This window comes from Piliocolobus tephrosceles, chromosome 21 (assembly GCF_002776525.5).
Source record: "Piliocolobus tephrosceles isolate RC106 chromosome 21, ASM277652v3, whole genome shotgun sequence".
NCBI lineage: Eukaryota > Metazoa > Chordata > Mammalia > Primates > Cercopithecidae > Piliocolobus > Piliocolobus tephrosceles.
The window spans coordinates 52,170,161-52,184,789 of NC_045454.1; the positions used below are offsets into that span (position 1 = coordinate 52,170,161).

At 58.9% G+C, this 14,629-nt stretch overlaps 1 protein-coding gene across 3 annotated transcripts in view; it reads right to left on the reverse strand.

Annotated features, from left to right (window-relative positions):
* The window catches only part of PALM (paralemmin), a 62,189-nt gene that overhangs the window by 8,241 nt on the left and 39,319 nt on the right, over positions 1 to 14,629 (reverse strand). For 2 of the 3 annotated variants that reach the window (XM_026457295.1, XM_023195472.1), the window contains exons 4-8: positions 14,097 to 14,227; positions 10,237 to 10,387; positions 8,792 to 8,813; positions 7,649 to 7,708; positions 3,763 to 3,894 (exon numbers count right to left, since the gene is read on the reverse strand). In XM_026457295.1, coding sequence (XP_026313080.1) covers positions 3,763 to 3,894; positions 7,649 to 7,708; positions 8,792 to 8,813; positions 10,237 to 10,387; positions 14,097 to 14,227 — 496 coding nt within the window. The remainder of the gene's footprint in view (positions 1 to 3,762; positions 3,895 to 7,648; positions 7,709 to 8,791; positions 8,814 to 10,236; positions 10,388 to 14,096; positions 14,228 to 14,629) is intronic. The other variant, XM_026457296.1, reaches the window with a different exon arrangement.

Genomic DNA, 14,629 nt, shown 5'->3' on the forward strand with positions numbered 1-14,629 from the left:
CATTTTCATTCATTTTAACTTGAGTTAAAGTTTCATTCATTTCTTTTTTGTATTCTAGGAACTGCCCTAAAGGCTACGCATTTGCCTCTGAGTTCTGCTTTGGCTGCATCCTACGAGTGAGATGATGTTACTCACTTTCAAGTGTAGATAGTTTTTAATTCCCAGTTTGATTGATTGCCATGGGAAGCCACAATTTATTTAGGAGGGTGTTTTTAAATTTCAGGGAGTAGAGGAACACAGAGCAGAAGATACAAACTCTGTAACAGTCCTGAAACCTCCTTGGCAGCCTGGGTCGTGGTGGTCACTTTCTGACAGTGTTCCGTGTTTGAAAAGAATGTGTATTCTCCACTGGTAGCATTTTATATATATAATCACTCTTGCTAAATGTGCTTCCCAAGTCTTTCCAAATTTCCTTATCTGTGTCTGACTTGACACTTTTCAAGCTCTGTTGGACTCTCCAAGGGCCAGATTTCAGCCCCACCACTCCCTGCTATGATCTGATGCCAGCCCTAGCTCACAGCCCTGCAAATTCCTTCTAGAATCATGTCTGCCTGGGCCACGCTGGGAGTTGGAAGGGACGCAATGGGGGGCCCCAGGGACTCGCCTCCTCCCGGCCAAGGGTCAGGGCGGCTCCCGTTCCTGGCTACAGGCCAGAAGGAAAGTGTTCTCCGTTTTCAGTTTTGAAATCTCCAGGGAGGGGAGTCCATGCTTCAAGGCCTCTCAGTGACTTTGGGCTGGAGGCCTGGAGGGTGGGGTATATCTGGATCAGGCGAAACTGAATTCAGTGTCTCCCCCTGGCCGCTGTCCCAAGACAGGAATTGGAGCCCTCAGCTGCCATGGAAACAGATCACCTGCCCGTGGCTAAGCAACCAGTGTCCGGCCTGGCGGGTTTGGAATCCCCAGAGGCCAGGCTGAGGAGGGTGGAGTGACCGGGGGTGAGGACCTCGTCCGGAAGACGAGGCATGGGGACTTCCCAAGGCCACACAGCTGGGGAGGGCTGGAGCTGAGATGCCGCCAGGGCCACACCCCAAGGCCACCCCAGAGCTGGGCTGTGGGGGCTCCTGTGACAGCATCTGGGGCACCGCAGAGGCCAAGCTGCCTGAGAACAGAAGGCTTTGGGAATGCAAACCACAGGGAGGCCCCGTTCACGCCACCAGGATGCCACGAGAATGGGCTACAGGCGTTGGCGAGGACGTGGAGAAACTGGACCCTTGTCCATGACCTGTGGGAACGGGATGGTGCAGCCGCCATGGAAAATGGCAGGTCCTCACTGAGCTCAACACAGTCACCTCAGGACCCAGACGTTCGCTCCTAGGTGTACACCCAAAGGCCTCGAAAGCAGGGGCGGAAACAAATACTTGCACACAAATTCCCCAGCATGCTACTCACAGCAGCCAAAGGGTAGCAACAGCCCAAATGTCTACAGATGGAAAAAGGTCCACCCAATCCGTGGAATAGTATTCAGCCATGAAAAGGAGCCAGCTCCGACCCAGGCCACAGTGCCGATGCACCTTGGGGATGTCACACCGGACACAGAAGGCCACGTGCAGTGTGTGACCCCATTTCTTTTCTTTCTTTTTTTTTTTTGAGACAGAGTTTCACTCTTGTCGCCCAGGCTGGAGTGCAGTGGCACGATCGTGGCTCACTGCAACCTCCGCCTCCTGGGTTCAAGTGATTCTCCTGCTTCAGCCTCCCAAGTATCTGGGATTACAGGCATGTGCCTCCACATCTGGCTAATTTTTGTATTTTTAGCAGAGATGGGGTTTCTCCATGTTGGCCGGGCTGGTCTCGAACTCCTGACCTCAGTTGATCCACCCACCTCGGCCTCCCAAAGTGCTGGGATTACAGACGTGAGCCACTGTGCCCGGCCGTGTGATCCCATTTCTATGAAATGTCGAGGACAGGCCAATCCAGCGAGACAGGAAAGGATGTGTGGGTGCCAGTGCTGGGGAGGGGACGGGGGGTGACAGCTGATGGGGACGGGGCTTTTTTACTCTTTTTGAGACAGGGTCTTGGTGTTGCCCAGGCTGGAGTGCAGGGGTGCCATCTCAGCTCACTGCAGTGTCCCGGGCCCAGGCGCGTCTCCCAATGAGGTGGAATTTTATGGTCTGCGAATTATATCTCACAAAGAAAAAGAGGCCGGGTGCGGTGACTCACGCCTGCGGTCTCAGCATTTTGGGAGGCCGAGGCAGGAGGATCGCTTGAGCCCAGGAGCTGGAGGCTGCAGCGAGCTGCGATGGCGTTGCAGCACTGCAGCCCCGGCGACACAGTGAAACTCTTCCTCCAGAAAATAAATCAATAAAAAGAAAAGAGAGAGAATGAGAGAGACTGGGCTTTTGTGTGGAGCTTCCCTCCTCCTCCGGGGATCCCTGGCATCTCCCACAGCCTGTTTGCCTCTTGACCAGGAGGAGCGCTTAAAACCACATCAGACCTCAGCACCGTCAGGACCCAACCCATCCGAGGCTTCCCAAAGCCCTCGGGACTTGGCCCTGCCTGTCCCTGTCCCCCTGCCTCCAGGCAAAGCATCCTTCTCCTGCATGAGACCAGTTCCTCAACTCCCTGATCAACTGAGTTCCCCTCACCCCTGCAGCCCGGCTCCCCTCATCCCCGGCTCCCCTCACCCCTGAAGCCCGGTTCCTCTCACCCCTGCAGCCCGGTTCTCCTCACCCCTGCAGCCCAGCTCCTCTCACTCCTGTAGCCCATCTCCCCTCACTCCTGTAGCCTGCCTCCCCTCACCCCTGCAGATGGGCCCCTCTCACCCCTGCATCTCAGTTCTCCTCATTTCTGCAGCCCAGCTCCCCTCACCCCTGCAGCCCATCTCCCTTTCCTCTTGTAACCCATCTCCCCTCACCCCTGCAGACTGGCTCCTCTCACCCCTGCAGCCCGGCTCCTCTCACCCCTCCAGCCCAGCAAACTCCATCCGACCTCAGGGCCTTTGCAGGGGCTGCGGCTCTGCCAAGTGTGGTTCCCATGCATTGAGGGCCTCTGATGAGCCCCTGCTTGCCTCCTCTGGGAAGCCCCCCCAACCCCATCCTCGCCCTGTGAGACCCTCTCACAGCCCCCTGGATATGCATTTTCTGTAGCTTTTATCACACTAGCAATTCTTTTTTTCTTTTTCTTTTTATATTGTTGAGACAGGGTCTCACTCTGTTGCCCAGGTTGGAGTGCAGTGGTATGACCATGGCTCACTACAGCCTCAACCTCCTGGGCCCAGGGGATCCTCCCATCTCAGCCTCCCAAGTAGCTGGGACCACAGGCACACACCACCATGCCAGGATAATTTTTTTTTTTTGGTAGAGACGGGGCCTTGCTATGCTGCCCAGGCTGGTCTCAAACTTCTGGGCTCAAGCAATCCTCCTGCCTCAGCCTCCCAAAGTGCTAGGACTAAAGGCGTGAGCTCCTGTGCTAGCAGTAATTTAAAGGAATGATTTGGAGCTCCAGATGGAAGGGCCTGGTTTGCCACCCGGCGAGGACAGAAGCTGAATCTACCTCCAGATTTCCCTCCAGAGCCCGGCTGGGTACCTGGTGCCCGGCTCAGTTTTTAGGCAGCTTTCTGGAGTGGACGAATGATTGGGCAGTAGGCAGGGGGCTGAACGACCTCTGAACCCAGCCGTGGGCTGCAGGGGGGTGAGGCCCTGGCCTGAAAGCATCGTCTGCTTCACGTCCGGACTCCGGGGCAGACGCTGGGCCCACACACCAGGAGCACACTCATTCAGGGCTCCGGCCCGGGCGAAGGGAGGGCAGGGGCCGGGGTGCTCATACCTTTGGTTTCGTCCTCGTAGACTTTGATGCCCTGAGGGGGCGGCTGCCGAGGGAGCAGCGTGGTGCTGGACAGCACCCTGGTCTCCCCTGTCACCTTGTCCTTCTCCACAGTGATCTCAACCGAGTACATGGCTGGCACGAGAGTCACGGGGTTACGCCACAGCCCGCCCGCCCCCGCGCCCCCCGCCGGGCTGCGGCCAAGCCAGGGAGGGGGGAGCCAGCAGCACAGAGCCAAGCAGCGATGGGGCAGGAGGAGCCGGGGTGCCAGGGCACCTTCTCGACGTGGCCCTCCCCAGCTCTACATCCCTCCATAGCTCCCCAGTACCCGGGGCGACCGGTCTGAACACCTCTGTTTGGTGTTCAAGGCCCCATCCTGCTGTCCGTCCAGATGGTCCTCATCCCTGTCCTCTGCACTGCGTCCTCTGCTTGGCCACCAAACTCTTTGTCAAGCTCAGGTTCCAGCCCAGCCCATCTGGAAAGGCTTCATTGTTTCTAGATCTTTCTAATTTTTTTTGAGATGGAGCCTCGCTCTGTCGCCCAGGCTGGAGCGCAGTGGTGTGATCTGGTTCACCTCCCGGATTAAAGCAATTCTCCTGTCTCAGCCTCCTGAGTAGCTGGGATTACAGGCACGCACCACCACGCCCGGCTAATTTTTGTATTTTTAGTAGAGACGAGGTTTCTCTATGTTGGTCAGGCTGGTCTCAAACTCCTGACCTCAGGTGACCCGCCTGCCTTGGCCTCCCAAAGTGCTTGGATTACAGGCATGAGCCACCGCGCCTGGCCTATTATTTAAATCGATAGAGGGTCTCCCTCTATCAGCCAGGCTGGAGTGCGGTGCCGCGATCACAGCTCACTGCAGTCAGGACCTTCCTGGCTCAAGTCATTCTCCCACCTCAGCCTCCTGGGTAGCTGGGACCACAGGTGTGTGCCACCACGCCCGGCTAATTTATCTTTTCTGGAAATGGGGGTCTCACTATGTTGCCCAGGTTGGTCTCAAATTCCTGGGCTCAAGCAATCCTCCCACCCTGGCCTCCCAAAGCGCTGGGATTATAGACGTGAGCCCTCAAGCCCCACCATTCCCGGTTTCTCAGAGGGGCAGGTGAGTCTCAGGGAGACCCTGCCTTGCCTGGGGTCATGGCCAAGATTGGGGCTCAGTCTGCAGACCCACAATCCCCAGCCCGACCTCTGCCCCGCCCCGACCACCCAAGCTCCCAGGACTCAACGCCTCCTTCCAGCTGACTGTTGGACGTGCCATCGTCTGTTCAGACTCAGAGAATGAAGGAGACCCTGTGAGATAGTTGGACGTTGCTACTCATCAGGGCCCTAACTCCACAGCCAGCTCCTCATCCCCTGCTCTGTAAAAGTCATGCCCACAGAAACCACACAGAGCCTGCATCCTAACAGCGACTGGTGGCCGCCCGCACCCTCGGCCTGCTCGAAGATGCCGAGTACCGGCGGTCATCGGGCACCTCCCAGAGACCCCGCCCCGCAGTGGGAGCTGAACAGGGCTGCCAGGACTACTGGCCTGACCCGTGACACTGCACCCCAGGTGCGGCCCGGCCTCAGGGCCTCTGCACGGGCTGTTCCCAATGCCTGACACGCCCTTCCCCCAGAGAGCTGTGTGACCTGCTCCCTCGCCACTTCTGAGGGGCTGTCGGTCCCCATTGTGGGCAGCCCTGCGATCGCCCGGCCTCTCGGTCCCCACAGCCATCTTGTTTCCCTCCTCCCACCCCACCTCGACGTTCAGGCCCAGCTGCGGCCCTGGACTCCGCTCCGGGGACCTTGTCCAGGCACCGGGCTCCAATCTCCTGCACGCCCATCCCCACCGGGACCTTGGCCTGGATTCAGCCTTTATCCACAGAAGCCCCACTCTCACATTCCATAACACCCTCCCCAACTGCCCCTACACCTGCCCCCACCCTGGGTCTTCCCACCCGCTGGGGGCAGCTCAGTCCCCCCTGAGACCGCACTTGTATTCTCTAGAGCCAAAGTTTTGCTCTTGTTGCCAAAGCTGGAATGCAGGGGCACGATCTCAGCTCGCTGCAATCTCTGCCTCCTGGGTACAACCGATTCTCCTGCCTAAGGCTCCCCAGCAACTGGGATTATAGGTGCCCGCCACCACGCCCAGCTAATTTTTTGTATTTTTAGTAGAGACGGGGTTTCACCGTGTTAGCCAGGATGGTTTCGATCTCCTGACCTCATGATCCGCCCGCCTCGGCCTCCCAAAGTGCTGGGATTACAGGCGTGAGCCACCGCGCCCGGCCAGTCCTCCCTGCCTCTTATCCCCATGCCCCGTTTCTCCTGAAACCCTGGGGGCTCCACCTTCAGAACTCAGGGAACTGCCCACTGCTCGCCCCTCCACGGCCCATCCCAGCCTCCTTCCCCAGCAGCCCTGTCCCCTCCGCCTGGCACCGTCTGCGGTCTGTTCTCCCTGCAGTCACTAGAGGGCGTGAGTGGCCACGGAGTCGGGGCAGTCCCGGCTTTGCCTACAGCCTCCCATGGCTCCCGCCTCCCTCTGGGGAAAAGCCCAGGTCCTCTCCCATCCCGCCACAGGGCCCTGTGCACAGCCTCAGCCCTCCACCCCAGACAGCTAGTCCAGAGCTGCCCACACTGTTGAGCAGGTCGCGCACTGCACAAAGTCAGTGGCCACGGAGACCAGCGGGGGACCTGGACCTCGGTGTCTGCCAGGGCTGGTCTCACTGGCACAGAGGCCCACAGACACCACCTGCTCTGACAAATGCCTCTGTCTGCTGCATCCTGGGGCAACCCCCACCCTGGGCCGTGCTGGAGACCTGGGTCTCCGGGTGGCTCTCCTTCCTTCTAGCCCTGTCCTGTCCTGGCCAGCCACCCCAGAGTCCTTCTTCACCTCCCTGCCTTGCTGCTTTTTCTGAGACACAGTCTTGCTCTTGTCCCCCAGGTTGGAGCGCAGTGAGGCGATCTCAGCTCACTACAAACTCTGCCTCCTGGGTTCAAGCGATTCTCCTGCCTCAGCCTCCCGAGTAGCCGGGATTACAGACGTGCACCACCACGCCCAGCTAATTTTTGTATTTTAGCAGAGACGGGGTATCACCATGTTGGCCAGGCTGGTTTTGAACTCCTGACTTCGGGTGATCCACCCACCCTGGCCTCCCGAACTGCTGGGGTTACAGGTGGGAGCCACTGCGCCGGGCCCTCTGCCTTGCTCCTATGCTGTTGCAGCTCACTCACACCGCAGTGGTTTTGCCGACTGCGATGACTTTCCATTACTGGGCTCCTGTCCTGTGCCAGGCCCCAGAATGGCGTACCGAGGTCCCACCCCTCTGGCAGGTGGAGAAATTCAAGACGCCGGCTCCATGTGGCATAGCAGGGGTTCCAGCCTGACTTGAGCATCGTGTGGCACTCGGTATCAACCCCAACCTTCCCCTGCTTCTCGGAAGCGCAGCAGCGCCGGGGACCTGGCTTGGTTGCCTCCAGGGACGGGGAGCCCACTCCCTCCCCCTTGGGCAGCCGGTCCTGCTGCCCAAGAACCAGAGCAGGTAAGATTTGCAGCGAGCGTGTTCAGGCGTGTTCAGGCGTGAGCACCACCCCCCGTGGACCCCCAGGAGGGAGCCGTGAGGTTAGGGTGGAATGAAAGCCGTGGGGTTGCGTCTGTTAGAGCCGCCATGCGTGGGGCCCGTCTTCTCAGGGAAGCATGGGCCGGCTTGGGACGAGGACACAAAGCACAGGGGGCCCCACCCCAGGCTCGGGGCCTCGGCCGTGGTCCAGCCGTCACCCCCACAACCACAGCCCGGCCAGACGCTGCAGAGAGCAGGTCAGTGTCGCCCCCACCCCACCCGGCCCTCCAGGACCGAGACTTGGCCCTGATGGCGGCTGGATCTGGGGCCCAGAGCCTGGGGGACCAACCCACCTGCTTTCATCATGGGGGAGCCGTCAACCGTCCTCACGGGCGTGTTGGAGACTCGCTTGTCTGCACAGGAGGCGGAGGTGGAGAGAGAGATGGGGGTTAGAGGAGAGGTCACACGGACCCCCCAGACAGCCCAACACCCCTTCACACAAGTGCATCCGGACCCCCACATGCACTGGGGCCCCTGACCCCACCCAGATCCCGCACAGACACAGGCACCTGGGCCCCCTAGACCCCTAGAAAATCCCATAGCCACCCCCAAAGTTCATTCCTCATCCTCAGTCCGGTGATTTTCACAAAATCCCTGAGAGGCCTGCCTAGATTTTTTTAATGACTAATTTTTAATTCTACAGTAAGACAAGGAGACACTCCCTTATGAATAATTAACACACACAAACCAGGCCAGAGGCACTTCAGACGCCAGCGTCAACCCTGGCTGCTGGCTGTCCCGCTATCGATATGGAAGCGGACACCTTCCGTGAAATGCATTTTACATACAGGGTCTCGCTCTGTCGCCCAGGCTGGGGTGCAGTGGTGCGATCACAGTTGACCGCCATCTCAACCTCCTGGGCTCAAGCGATCCTCCCACCTCAGCCTCCCCAGCAGCTGGGACTACAGGCGTGCAGCACACCTGGCTAATTTTTTTTGTATTTTTAGTAGAGATGAGGTTTCACTATGTTGGCCAGGCCGGTCTCGAACTCCTGACCTCAAGGGATCCACCTGTCTCAGCCTTCCAGAGCGCTGGGCTCACAGGCCTGAGCCACTGGGCCCGGCCGGCGGCTAATTTTTTTATGTTTGGCAGAGACAGCGTCTCCCTGTGTTGCCCAGGTTATTCTTGAACTCCTGGGATTAAGCGATCCTCCTGCCTCAGCCTCCCAAGGTGCTGGGATTACAGGCATGAGCCACCGCACACGGCTAATTGCTTTTGTATTTTTTCACTAGACACTGAGTTTTGCCATGTTGGTCAGGCTGGTCTCGAACTCCTGACCTCAGGTGATCCACCCGCCTTGGCCTCCCAAAGTGCTGGGATCACAGGCCTGAGGCCCCGAGCACCTGTTACTTTGGAGCTGCACTCCCCGCCCTGCCATTCCCTCTCTGGCCACCAGAGTGCGCCCAGGCCCCACGAGTTCCTTCCAGAAGCCCTACCTTTGGGTGTGCCCACCGGGGTCTGCAAGAAAGAAGAGAGAAGGGTCAGGGGTGTCAGCATCCCGGGGAAGAGGAAGGGGAGCCCCGGGGTCAGGAGCCTGGGAAGGGCTGGCACAGTGGGTGAGGTCACACGTGCCCGCTTCTCATCCCATCCTCTTGGGACTCTAGCCAGAAACACAGATGTCATCTTTTTTCTGAGACAGAGTTTTGCTCTTGTCGCTCAGGCTGGAGTGCAACGGGGCAATCTCGGCTCACTGCAGCCTCCGCCTCCTGGGTTCAAGCGATTCTCATGCCTCAGCCTCCCCAGTAGCTGGGATTACAGGCCTGCGTCATGACACCCGGCTAATTTTGTATTTTTAGTAGAGACGGGGTTTCTCCATGTTGGCCGGGCTGGTTTCGATCCCCTGACCTCAGGTGGGCCGGGGTTTTTACTCCCATCAAATGGAGATGCTGTTCCCATGGGAAGGGCTTTCTGGAGGCTCAGCCACATGAAACAAAGCAGGGGTTCAATAGAAACCATGACAACCCCAGCCCGGGCAGCAGAGGGAGACCCTTTTCTACCAAAAAGACAGAAATTAGCCAGGCGTGGTGGCATGCGCCTGTGGTCCCGGCTACTCGGGAGGCTGAGGCGGGAGGATCGCTGGAGCTGGGGAAGTTGAGGCAGGCTGCAGTGGACTGTGGTTGTGCCACTGCACTCTGGCCTGGCTGAGAGTGAGACCCTGTGTTGAAAACAAAAACAACAACAAAAAACAGGCCAAGTAAGGTGGCTCCTGCCTGTAATCCCAGCACTTTGGGAGGCTGAGGGGCGGGTCACCTGAGGTCAGGAGTTTGGGACCAGCCTGGCCAACATGGGAAAACCTCGTCTCTACTAAAAATACAAAATAAATTAGCCGGGTGTGGTGGCGGGCGCCTGTAGTCCCAGCTACTCGGGAGGCTGAGGCAGGAGAATCGCTTGAACCTGGGAGGAGGAGGTTGCGAGACTGCACCACTGCACTCCCACCTGGACAATGGAATGAGACTCCGTCTCAAAAACCAACAAAAACAAAAACCAAAAAACACTATGGCCAAAGCCACCAGCACCCACCAGCATCTCCTGCGGTTCCCTGAGCCTTTCTCATACCCTCAGGCGGGTCTCCTGCGTTCCCTGAGCCTTTCTGATACCCTCAGGCGGGTCTGCTGCGTTCCCTGAGCCCTCCGATGCCCCCAGTGGTGGCTGCTCCCATTACTCCCCCGTCTTACAGATGGGGAAACTGAGGCCCAGCGAGGCGAAACCACGTGTCCCAGCTCACACAGCTGGGAAGTGGCTCCGGTGAGCTTGAAATCAAGTGCCTGGCTCTAGTCTGGGCCTGTCCCCTCAGCCGCGCTGACATGGAAGGGCTGGGGTCTCGCTTTGGGGCCAACGGGAGTAGGGGCCTGGGGATCCGCCCCCCCGGTCACCCCCTTACCTGCTGTGAATTCATCACCACCTCTGTCTTGCGCTCCTCCTTGGCTGGACTCGGGGCCGGGGCCCGGACTGGGCTCGGGGCCACTGCGTTCTCCTTGGCCGCAGCTGGGGCGGAGTCTCCATGCTCCAGCACCTCAATTTCCTTCTCCAACCTGGAGAGACGGTGTGCGTGAGGGTGACTCCTGTATCCCCCGCAGGGCTCTGGGCACCTTTTGTACGACAGCTCCCAAATTTCTTTCTTTCTTTTCTTTTTTTTTTTTTGAGACGGAGTCTCGCTCTGTCGCCCAGGCTGGAGTGCAGTGGCCGGATCTCAGCTCACTGCAAGCTCCGCCTCCCGGGTTCACGCCATTCTCCTGCCTCAGCCTCCCAAGTAGCTGGGACTACAGGCGCCCGCCACCTCGCCCGGCTAGTTTTTTGTATTTTTTTTAGTAGAGACGGGGTTTCACCACGTTAGCCAGGATGGCCTTGATCTCCTGACCTCGTGATCCACCCGCCTCGGCCTCCCAAAGTGCTGGGATTACAGGCTTGAGCCACGGCACCCGGCCCCAAATTTCTTTTTTGTTGAGACAGATTCTCGCTCTTGTTGCCCAGGCTGGAGTGCAATGGCTTGATCTTGGCTCACTGCAACCTCCACCTCCCAGGTTTAAGGGATTCTCCTGCCTCAGCTTCCCTAGTATCTGGGATGACAGGCACGCACCACTACACCCGGCTAATCTTTTGTATTTTTAGTAGAAATGGCGTTTCACCATGTTGGCCAGGCTGGTCTTGAACTCCTGACCTCAGGTGATCCGCCTGCCTCAGCCTCCCAAAATGCTGGGATTACAGGCATAGCCACCGCGCCCGGCCCAGCTCTCTGAATTCAAGGCTCCCAGGCAGCCTCGAGAGGCAACCCCATGGTGTTCACGGTGGGGGAAACCGAGGCACGGAGTGCAAAAGCCTCACAGCCAGCAGGTAGCAGAGGCGGGATTCAAACCAGGGCTGGCTCCCTGTGTCCCCTGACCCCCGGCCTGTGCTGTTTATGTCACTATCTGTATCAAACGAACTCTCCTTTCCCGCTCAAATCTGCGTATTTTAACAGGAAACTTGATCTCACCGGGAAACTGGAAAAACCATGTCACTTTCCAAGTGTTAGAAGATAACGGGACAAACAGATCCAGGAAAACAAAACCGGGATATGAAATCCCAGCCCCGGGCTTTGGCAAGGGCGGGCGGCACTCATGGCAGCTCAGCCCCAGCCCCAGGACAGGGCAGACGGAGGCTGAGTCCGTAGGTCTAACAAGGTGGGCTCAGGCTGGCAGGCTGGACACAGAGCCAGACCCGTGTCCCCCCCAACAAGAAGAGGGGTCCAGCCCACAGTCAGCCTGGAGGGCCTCCTGCAGGAGGTGTCTGGGCAGAGCCCGAGCTGGCAGAAGGTAGTGGAGACCCAGAGCAGCTCAGTGTCAGCACTTGAGAAGCGGGTTTCCCCGGGGAGGGGTGAAGCTGAGGCCTCTGAAAGCAAACTAGGCCTCAAGCCAGGTCTTCATCCTCCATCGAGGGGCCTGAGCCTGTGCCCACTAGGGCTGCGTGAAAAGAATCCCAACGTGCCCAGCCCTCACGGACAGTAACTCCCACTGCCTTCACCCAGGTGTCTGACCGTCCACCTCTCTGCAAACAGGGCCAGGCCCGTCTCAGCCCCACCTGTCTGAACATCCTGTTCAGCCCAGGGACACAGCTGGTGCTTAATGGTTGCTGGAATTAAGATACACAGTGGGGCTGGCTGCGGTGGCTCACGCCTATAATCCCAGCACTTTGGGAGGCCAAGGCGGGCAGATCTCCTAAGGTCGGGAGTTCGAGACCAGCCTGACCAACGTAGAGAAACCCTGTTTCTATTAAAAATGCAAAATTAGCCGGGGGTGGTGGCAGGCGCCTGTAGTCCCAGCTACTTGGGAGGCTGCGGAAGAAGAATCGCTTGAATCCAGGAGGCGGAGATTGCAGTGAGCCGTGATCATGCCACTGCACTCCAGCCTTGGTGACAGAGCAAGACTCCGTCTCAAAAAAAGAAAAAAAAAAAAGACACACTGTGGGATTTTTGCCTCCCTGGTCCATAGGTGAGGAAACTGAGGCCCAGGAGGTCGGTAACACTCAGCTCATTCCAAGGCCCCAAACCCACCAGAACTGCCCCACCCTGTCCATACCTTCCATTTTTTTTTCTTTTTTTTTTTTTTAGATGGAGTCTCGCTCCATCTCCCAGACTGCAGTGCAATGGCGAGATCTTGGCTCAAGGCAACCTCCACCTCCCGGGTTCAAGCGATTCTCCTGCCTCAGCCTCCCAAGTAGCTGGGATTACAGGTGCCTGCTACCACGCCCGGCTAATTTTTGTATTTTTAGTAGAGACTGGGTTTCGCCATGTTGGCCAGGCTGGTCTCAAATTTCTGACCTCGGGTGATCCACCCACCTCGGCCTTCCAAAGTGCTGGGGTTACAGGTGTGAGCGCCCACCTACGCCCAGCATGTCCATACCTTCATTGATTTTTTATTTTTATTTTTATGTATTTATTTATTTATTGAAACAGAGTCTTGCTCTGTCGCCCAGGCTGGAGTGCAGTGACGTGATCTCGGCTCACTGCAAGCTCTGCCTCCTGGGTTCACGCTATTCTCCTGTCTCAGCCTCCCGAGTAGCTGGGACTACAGGCGCCCTCTGCCACGCCTGGCTAACTTTTTGTATTTTTAGTAGAGACGGGGTTTCACCGTGTTAGCCAGGATGGTCTCGATCTCCTGACCTCGTGATCCGCCTGCCTCAGCCTCCCAAAGTGCTGGGATTACACGCGTAAGCCACCGCGCCCGGCCTATTTATTTTTATTGAGACTGCTGTTGACCAAGCTGGAGTGCAGTGGTGTGATCTCGGCTCGCTGCAACCTCTGCTTCCCGGGTTCAAGCCAGTCTCCTGCCTCAGCCTCCCGAGTACCTGGGATTACAGGTGCATGCCACCACGCCAGGCTAATTTTACATTTTTAGTAGAGACGGGGTATCTCCAGGCTGGTCTCAAACGCCTGATCTCAAGTGATCCTACCGCCTCGGCTTCCCAAAGTGCTGGGATTACAGGCGTGAGCCACTGTGCCCAGCCTGTCCATGCTTTTGAACGCCCTGCCAGGGAGGGGCCCCCACGGGGGTCAGAACCCAGCGTCCAGGCGGGGCCTGTGAGGTCCAAGTGACTTGGCCGGCCGGCCTCCCTCCTCTGGGCCCTTCCCTGGCCAGGGCAGACCCTGGAATCCTGGTTGTCACTTCCCTCCGCCCTGACCCTGCTGCCCCGAGCAGAGCCTGGGCCTCCCGCCCGCCGGAAACTCCAGGCCTTTGGTCCCAGCCCCCACAGGGATGGCCACTTTCCCCATCCTGTCCCCGCCCGAGCTTCCTGCGGGCCCAGCTGCTCCGTGTCCCTGTTCGCACCGCAGGAGAGCTCGTCCGCCAGCTGGGCTGGCGCCAGGAAGCCCCCGGGGAGGCCAACGTCGGCAACAGCCAGCCCCAGGGACCCGCGAGCTCGACCCCATATCCCTCGCTGGCTCAAATGGGGGTAGTGGGAGGGGAAAGGGGCGACTCCCTGCCCGAGGTCACGCAGCCAGCCTCTGCCCCCAGCATGCTGCCCCAGGCCCAGGTGGATGCCCCGGCCTGCGTCCCCCTCAAAGCACGTTGAGTCCTGGCCTGCCCCGTTCACACATCCCCCTCAAAGCACACTGACGACTCTTCCCATACCCTCCTGGGAGCCTGTGGTCCCCGAGGCCCCTTCAAGCCGGTCGCACCCACGCTGTGGCCCTCACCTGGACACCGAGTCCTCCAGCAGCCCCCGAGGCCCCGCCCAGCCCGGTCGCACTCACGCTGTGGCCCTCACCTGGACACCGAGTCCTCCAGCACCCGTGTCTTCTGCTCATCCTCCTGCATCTGCCTCCTCAGGTCCTCGTCCCCCTCCGAGGCCGAGGACGGCGTCCCCTCCAGCAGCCAGCGCTCCCGAAGTGCCTTGGACTGGGCAGCAGGGGTCCAGGTCAGAGTCGGGGGCAGGACCAGGGTCAGGGTTGGGGTCAGGATTAAGATCGAGGTCAGGGTCAGGGTCAGAATCCGGGTCGGGGTTGGGGTCAGGACCAAGGTTGGGGTCAGGGTTATTATGGTTGGGGTCAGGGCTGAGGTCGGAGTGAGAACTGAGGTTGGGGTCAGGTCAGGGTCAGAGTCAGAACTGAGGTCAGGGTCAGGGTTGGAGTCAGGGTCAGGGTTGGTGTCGGGTCAGGACTGAGGTCAGGGTTGGCATCGGGGTCAGGATTGAGGTCAGGGTCAGGTTTGGGGCCGGGGTCAGGGTTGGGGTCGGAGTCAGGGTTGGGGTCGAGGTCAGGATTGAGGTCAGGGTTGGGGTCGGGGTCAGGGTTGAGGTCA